General features: G+C 33.1%; 1 protein-coding gene across 1 annotated transcript; it reads right to left on the bottom strand.

Annotated features, from left to right (window-relative positions):
- Positions 1-3,251: 3,251 nt before the first annotated feature.
- LOC131027449 (large ribosomal subunit protein eL30) lies at positions 3,252-8,737 on the bottom strand. The gene is made up of 5 exons (XM_057957525.2): positions 8,504-8,737; positions 8,220-8,325; positions 5,735-5,836; positions 3,679-3,747; positions 3,252-3,549 (listed from the first exon to the last, which is right to left on the bottom strand). Exons 1-5 carry the CDS (start codon positions 8,522-8,524, stop codon positions 3,509-3,511), a joined length of 339 nt encoding a protein of 112 aa, XP_057813508.1. The 5' UTR covers positions 8,525-8,737; the 3' UTR covers positions 3,252-3,508.
- Between the last annotated feature and the right edge of the window lie 299 nt (positions 8,738-9,036).

Raw genomic sequence — 9,036 nt, forward strand, 5'->3', positions numbered from 1 at the left:
TTATTTCCCTTATCCACATGGCAAGTTTAAATTGTCGAAGGTCAAGGGAAAATCACACTAGGAATTGAAGATCAGGAATGACTCGTGCTTCATACCACTTGTTGTGGTATTTACCGATGGCAAAGTTTGAGAGATCGACAAAAAAAAGGGGGATTTTTTATTGTAGGCATAAAGATATGACAACCAAGTCCAAAGTTTTGATATGGAACAATGGTAAGTGAGGGTGAGTGGAGATCTATTCTTGATAGAGATATATTGACAACTTTGACGAAACATCCAAGAAACATTTCACTCAAAATATTCAAACAAGCAAATGTTTTACTTCTATAGTGCACATAGAAGTTCATACTAGACAAAACACAGAAATAAAAACCCAAAGAAATTATTTTCAAATCAGATATAAAATAGTGTCACAAGAAACCCAAATAAAGACATATAGAGGGACTTAAGTGAAAAAAATTGAGACTAAAATTACAACTTGAAAATAATTACTACTATAATGGTCAATTTTAGTAAAATCAGAATATGCATAATTGATAAAGGGTATGCTAGAGGTTTGGATGACATTTTTTAATTCATGTGGTCTTATACCTAATGATTTCTTTATTATTTTATGGTAAGAAATTTAGAAATAGAACCAGTTAAGTGTATGGATGAACCAACGGACGAGAAAAAAATAATTACTCTTATACTTGCATTATTGATTTTAATAGAACAGACTTTACGGTAAAAGATACTAGAAGTTAGGTAACAATGTTTAATCATATACCTTGTAATTGAACCAACTCAGAATAAGAGATATTGGGTGACTATCGAGCAGTGGTTAATATATTTACTTATATTAATGATTTTATTCTGTTTCTATGCCAAACGAGACCATTTTAAAATAGGCTGTTACTTTTTGTGAATGGAATTTACATGTTCGCTCGCCGCCTTATATTTTGCTGGTTGGTTGCAACCCAAATAAGGACCGCCAGCATTTCCCTGTTGTGGTTAACTTGGAGCAATGGGTCGAAGCCCCTTTAGGGGTTTTCATTACCTCCTTTCTCACGTACACACATTTCATATGTATCTACCAGTAATTGTGGATAATCTACTTTGTATTCCAATCTATCGCCCAAGTGGCAGATGTTTGTGGTTAGCTTTTATGTCTTTCCCACTATTATCATATCTAACAAGTAGATGACAACTCAGAGGACTACTCTGAGCCTTTCAAGGTTTTTCAACTTTTATTACCATCTCTAATCTACTTGTTATTCTAAGTTATAACTACCTCCACATCTCAAGTTGTTAACATCTCTACCCTTTCTCAATAAGGATCATCATGTGCCCAACAGCGAGTTTTTTGAGCCAGGTGTTCAAGATGTGTATAGGTCTAACGGCATGACTGACCCAAGATCACTTTTAGTTTTTGTCCTCTTGTACAGACAAGTTGAATACCCGAGAGAATAGCATGTACAAATTTGTTTGTGGCAACTTTTATGATCTGTACTGCAAAGACAAATATGCAAATCTACATCATATATGCAACTTATATAATTGAATGGCATGGCATGAACAAATTTGTTTGTTGCAAATAGTTGTAAAAGTAAGTTGTACAAATTTTTAATTCTCTTCTATTTTTACAAACAAGTTGTGCATATAGTCATATGCAGATCTAAAATTCTGATGTTGCATCATATTTGATGACAGAGCCCTGAAACCTTAGTTATAAGCAAGGGACTTGCCAAGTAAGCTGCTGTAACAAATTGGGAGTGAACTGAAATTTCCACATTAGATTTTGAGAAGCACGAAGTTAGGATGCAGCACAACGAAGTTTTTGTTCTCTTGTACAGACAAGTTGAATACCCGAGAGAATAGCATGTACAAATTTGTTTGTGGCAACTTTTATGATCTGTATTACTTACTATATGTAAGTAACATGTACTGCAAAGACAAATATACAAATCTACATCATATATGCAACTTGTATAATTGAATGGCATGGCATGTACAAATTTGTTTGTGACAAATTTGCAAATAGTTGTAAAAGAAAGTTGTACAAATTTTTAATTCTCTTCTATTTTTACAAACAAGTTGTGCATATAGTCATATGCAGATCTAAAATTCTGATGTTGCATCATATTTGATGACAGAACCCTGAAACCTTAGTTATAAGCAAGGGACTTGCCAAGTAAGCTGCTGCAACAAATTGGGAGTGAATTGAAATTTCCACATAAGATTTTGAGAAGCACTAAGTTAGGATGCAGCACAACTACTGGGTCCTCTCCCCTATACGAAAGAAATGCTCCTTTACCCAACAAAATATTGAAGATATATAAATGGAACTCATTAGTAAGAGGGGAATATAATGACACTCAATTTAAACCAATCCAAACAAAAAAATTCATATTCAACTCATTTACATAACATCCCATTCATCCATATAAATTCGTAAAAATCATCCTTAATCAGGAAACAAATAATAGATCTCATGGAAAAATAGCACTCATAAACATGTCAAGGAATTTCATTAACAAGATTGGCATAACATACCCAACATAATTTTTCAATTAAATGTTCACTAAAATAACAACAGAATAACACGATTTGTAAATGTAAGTAGAAAGTAATGAAGAATTCCATTAACAAGACTGGCATAGCATACCCAACATAATTTTTAATTAAATATTTACTAAAATAACAACAAATTAGCACTAGTTGTAAATGTGAGTAGAAAGTAACGAATTGCCTAAATCAATAGGGAAAAATATTACTTTTATCTCTGACAAAATCCACAAAAATCCCAAAAAGATTGAATCAAGCTAAAACACCCAATCTAAAAAGATCTGAGAAGTCTGTCAGCAATTCTTAATAATTTGCTTGCATGTCTCAAAATCTATTTTACTATAATATTTATCAGACCTGTAAACTAGAAAAGCAAATATTAACAACACAAAATTGCATACCGTGCCTGTGCTACGTGAAATCAATGTACACATCCAGGACTAAATCTGTGAAACATTACCTACCCCAGAACAGTCTCAATTCACAAGAATGACAAACCTATGACACTAATGTTATGACTAATTAAATAACCATAAATCCCTTCTTTCCAAAACATTTATTTAAAAAAAATAACACCATTACAACATAAACTTGATTTGTAGGATCCAAACTTATCAATAAAATTGATATCTTCAAAATAAGAACTCATATTGCAGTGTACAAGAGCTTTATGAAAAATTGCATCACCGCATCCAAAAGAAAACTAAAATGGAATATAGATTTGATTGACACCTTACAAGTTTCCATGATTACAGATTTCGGTCATTCAGCATAAATAGCCCTCTTAAACAGAAGACAACTCATTCCTAAAAAGAAAGGTTGGTGTTTTTTGCCGTCTAGAAGAAAAACTGAAAAAAATCTTGACAAAAAGTTTTTACCACTGACTCCCTACTCCTTCCCAATATCTTGGGCAGGTAAGAAAAATTAACAATTTCCTGACCAAACCATCCCAATTATGCACTCACTGATCTGATGGTACAGTCTTGATGATATCAGAATCACCTGAAAAATAAGTCAGATAAGCAAAGTCAAGAGTAATCTATCTTGGAGGGAACCTTAGAATAGATGGAGAAGGAAAAAAATGAAATAATAATGATGACATATCCATTTTTCGTGTCAAAAAATATATACCTGGATCTGTAATGCTGAGACAGCACACCCGATAATACTTGCCACAAGCTGTCCCTAGATCAACATTGTCTGCAAGGAACATTTTACTCAGTTGCAACATATAATATATGAAATAAATATCTGGAAACACACAAAAGCCCCTGAACAAAATTATAGATTAACAAAAAAGGAAAATGACTAGGCAATTTCACTGACTAAGAAATCAGATAATGTTGATGCGGAAAGTCATCTATAACTGTTCAACAGACAATGGTACTAAATTCAGTTTTAGAAGAATGTAACACTCACTCAACTAAGCAAAATTTATGGTACTTGGTTCAACTTGCAAAACTCGAGACTAATTGGTAAGACTCGTCAAAGCATTGAACAACAATAAAAATTTAGCTTCGAACATAGCATGATGCAAAACTTGACATATTAATCCTATAAAAAGTATTTTGTTTTAATAAACGAAGTTCTTTTGTCATACAGTTCACTTCGCTCTTGCCTTGCTGAGCAATTCATGTCATCTACTTTACCCTAAAGACAGCACACTTTGATATCACACATATTTCAAGATACATTTTATAGTCTATTCATATAGAATTATAAAATGCTTTCCAAAATGGTCAAATAGAAGACCCATACAACAAAAAAAAGAGTGACAATGGTTCTATTTCCAAGTCTGTCTTACAGTTGTGTCTTGCAGATACAAGAAAGATGTATTCTATTGCCAGCATAGCACAAATAAAATCTATAATGTAAATACTTGCACATAAGCACACATTAAAACAAGAGCTTCAATATCACAAGTGCTATGTAGCAACTGAAACAAAAATGAAGCCCCCTGCATAGTTTCAAGGCACAAATCTGACCGATATTCACAACTATTTGAAACAGAATCTATCAGCATCCAAATTTGTCCTGATCATATTAAATAATACTATGGAGCAAGACAACACCAGTATGCATTTATTAGTTGTAAAAAAATTGTACATTGTCACCAAGCCACAACATATACACTTTTGGTCAAAAATATCGGATAAGGAATGAGGCTGCAATCAAGAACAGATCTCATTTCCACAACTACGTAAGAATGCATGATTGGTAAATAGAAATGAATATGTGAAAGATCAAGAGCGGTGATTAAGCTTGGAAGGACTATGACAAATCAAAATTTATTCAAATGATTTACAACTCCTAAATCAGTAAGATTTCCTCCAACCTCAAGTCCAAAGAAGAAATAATAATATTTATTAATAAATAAATTTCAAATAATCATTTGTTGATAATTATTATTAATTAATAAAATAATTGTTTCATCTAGGATATATATATACATATATAACGATCAAGAAAGGGACATGACAAGAAGCAATCCATGACTAGACATTGTCAACACTGTAAAGTTTCTCAGGAAGTTATAGAACTGAGGCAAATAACAGATTATGATTTTTAAGAGCATTCCATGTTTTGTTCATTAACAATTGACACAACTAAATTTTCTAATTCACTTTAAACCTCTTAACATAAATTCCTGGCTTCCAAAGAGACTATTAGAAATTGGAACATTATAGGGAAGCTTCAGATATGTAATGCATAAGTCCCGTATGTAAAACATCATAAATAATGACTTACAAGGCAACAATATACACAATTACGAATGAAAATCTTTGTTGAGCAAGAAATTTTGGATGTGGCAAGTACATTTGAAACAAGACATAAGTACATTTGAAACAAGACATGTTGGTTTAATTTAAATAGATCATTCTATGCCATTGCCAGAAAAAGCAAAAATATTGCAAAGAACAATATCAGTAAAACCAACAAAAAATGTACAAGAAATAAAGAAACAGTTAAAAACTAACAATGTCAAATTTACTTGACATCTTTCAAGTTCAGATCATCAAACAAAGAGAAGCAAATGATGAATGTGTTGTAATAACGTGTCTATTTCCACAAGGCAACAAGGCAAACCCAGGTGTGTCTATTTCCACAAGGCAACCCAGGTCCAAAAAGATAATATCAGATTTTTTCTAATATTTCCCATCAATGCAATTGGAAAGAATAAACTTACTTCCATTGAAATGATGTACCCCAATCTTTGCAAGCATAGCATAGTACTCTATTTCTGACCTACGAAGAGGAGGACAGTTGTTTGCAATTATAATAAGCTTTCCTGCAGACGAATAAGGCATATAATAGTCAGTAACCTATCAATTACCAAAAAAAATTAATAAAAACCCATTCTGTTCAACATCTGAACATCCCATTTTCCTCTACATCTGGACATGCACAAGGATAAACGTAAATTCCATAAACCATAAGTTCTTAACACTCGATAGATTGCTTATGAGATCAATAAATTTACTAACATATCATAAGACACCAAACATAAAGAATCCTACTTATCCAACATGAGCTTTATTGGATTTTTCCTACTTTTATCTTAATTCTTTAGCATGTCTCTTTCCACTGAAATGAGATTCTTCAGATGCCCCTTAATTATTTGAGAACATTTTTTTACCAACTCGTGATAAAAATTGTTGACAGTAATAACTAATGGCAAGTTAACATTAGGACAACTTGTAGACAATTTGGGTAACCCTAAGTCTACAATATTAGCTCATTATTCAAAAGAATATATTTGTGAAAAAGATGAATCACAGAGACAATATTTTGACCGTGTTAAAAACTCAGATTTGGCAAAAGACCAGCAAGTAAAAAATTAAATGAATACACAAAATAAACTAAAGTAATGCATGCCACACAAAGAATGAAATCAGTAAACATGTAAATCTATTTTGATCATAGTGGACATACTCCGAATCCGGACTGACTCAGCAAACCAAAAGTACAAAAGGAATTCAATTACCCAAAATTTAATCACAAGGACATAAGAAACCACTGAAAATTCCAAAAAAAGGGGGGGAAATTTTCATGCCAAATAAAGAAAAAACTCAGAACTTTTTTTGTCCTTTCCAAACAACCCAAATCAATTTAAATGTTTTGCCTTTCTAAACCCAGAGCAGAGATCTTGGGGGGTCAGCAGCACCCCGCTGGGACAATATTCAGCACCCCAAGCGCATTACCTGCTGCTAGACAGAGCAGAATTGAGGGGCAGAAACCCACCACCAGGCCCCAATTAAGGACTTCAGGGCCATAAGGATAACATGGCATATCCCATTTTTCATAAATTTACAAGTTTTAACCAACTGTTGATATATCCCTTTAACCATTTAAAAATTCAATAAATCCTCGTCATTGAAAAATTTTAAAATAAAAAATAAAGGGTCTGAAATTTTTTTCCGGTGACAAGCCTAAAGGGAAAACTCTGCAAAATACTCTAGCGCTGCAGAGAGATTTACAGAGAAACTCACAACTTCATCTGAAGTAATTGGCTCACCAAGTTTCATTAACTATAATTAAAACTAAGAGACTATTTGTCACAAATCACATTGTGAGTTGTAAAAGTAAAACAGAACAAAGCTTAAGCTGGGACTTTCCAACTTAAGGTACTCTTGTTTATGATCTTCCTAGTGGTCACTAGGGTTCCCCCTGCATCTTGAGGTATTGCCTTCTAATCCTCATATAAGAAAAGATCTCACATCACTAAGCAACCAATCCAACTTGTTTTAAAATTATTCACAAAACAGAGACATGGTACAGTTCTTTGTAGGTGTGCTTGATCAAACTATTTATGTAGACAGACAAACAAAAATCATCTGCTCTACCTGCCTAAATATGTGTAATATAATAACACACAATTATTTCAACCACTTCTATAATCCAACAAGTACTCAATAGATATATAGCTTTCTGGATCTGGACTAATAAAGAGAAGAGAAACCAACTTAAAGATCGTCCTGCCAGGGAAGTTTGCCATACTAACAACAATAAAGTGTAGCCAACTCTCAAAAACCCTATCACGTTTGTTATCAATTCGGAGATCCCTAACATTTTGGTATTTAATAGCTTTGTTCAAAAGCACAAAGATCAATCTCATACGATAATCAAAAAAGACATCAAACTTTAGGGTACGTCGACTGCCAAGTATGCATGGCAGATCTAAATCAAAAGGCCGGAAACATGTTATCACCACTTCACAATATCCGAAAATAAGAGATGCGAGAGCTAATGCTAAGTGCCTTCAAATTTTCAATACCATAAATTGGCTATTCCAGTAGGAATAATCTTTTGAAATGCTCACGTGATATAATATATCAGCAGGGCTCTCATAGCCCGGAGTTCAGTCCTACGCGCATAATTTAGCTAACGTGCTACAAAAACTCTAGCTGTAGAGCACCCGAAGGCATGTTTCTGATGGTACAGCTATTTACGAAGCCCACGAAAACATTTTATTAAATCCAAACAACCCAGATGAGCCAGCTAATTTCCCAAATCCGAAAGACAATTAAAATTTTAATACAGCTCCATTTACAAAATGTAACCAATCAATCATCTCAAAAAAAGTTGAAAAGCAAGCCGTAATCCTTCAAATTCACTTGCAGATTCATTCATTCCGAATATAAAATCTGTAAGACTTTTGACAAAAAAATTACCTTTGTTGGTCCTGATTGACTTGAGGGTAGTTTTGTAACCTAGCGTATATTTTCCACTTTTCATCACAAGAGCCAACCTGTTGTTGATGCTCTCGTGAGCCTTTTTCTGCAACAACCCATTGCCATTAATCCTCGACTAAACCACATAGCAAGAACTCATCGCAAGCCGAAAATAAGAAGACAAAAAATATCATTAATCCTCCATTAACCTCCATAACACAAATGGCAACCCAGAAAAAAACTCAGGAATCCTACGCAGATCAGCGGCAAATGAGTATACATACAGTTTTCTTAGTGGCCACCATTTTGCCGATAGATGATAAAGCCCAGCCGCAGACGCCTTAAAAATTCTCCTGTTGCTGGTTAAACCTGTAGAGAGAAAAAACTTATAACTTGGGAAAGGGTTTTAAAACTTGGAAACCCTAGCGAGGAAAGAAACTCCTTGCTCCTTCCAAACCCTAGCGAAATCTTTTTAAAGGTGGGATAATGTAAATTTTTTAGTGTGATCTTCTAGTGGCGGGTCAAATGCTTGCCATGTTGAGATTATAGATAATAGAGTTGTAAGTAAAATAAAAAATTATCTTGTTTTTAATTTAGAATCTGATAATTTATTTAGAAAAGTAAATATAAAAGAAAAAAAGTATTTAGTTCTATGATAGGAGAATGTAAATCATCAAATTTTTAAAATTAAAATGGGAAAATATTTGGAAAAGATGTTTTTTTATTAATAAGTTTTTTTGGAGTGAGGTTAAATATGTGTTCTATTCGAGATTAATTTTGTAGGTTTAGATCAAGTCTAGAATAATGGATTCGTCTT

The sequence above is a fragment of the Cryptomeria japonica genome, chromosome 4 (assembly GCF_030272615.1).
Source record: "Cryptomeria japonica chromosome 4, Sugi_1.0, whole genome shotgun sequence".
Lineage (NCBI taxonomy): Eukaryota > Viridiplantae > Streptophyta > Pinopsida > Cupressales > Cupressaceae > Cryptomeria > Cryptomeria japonica.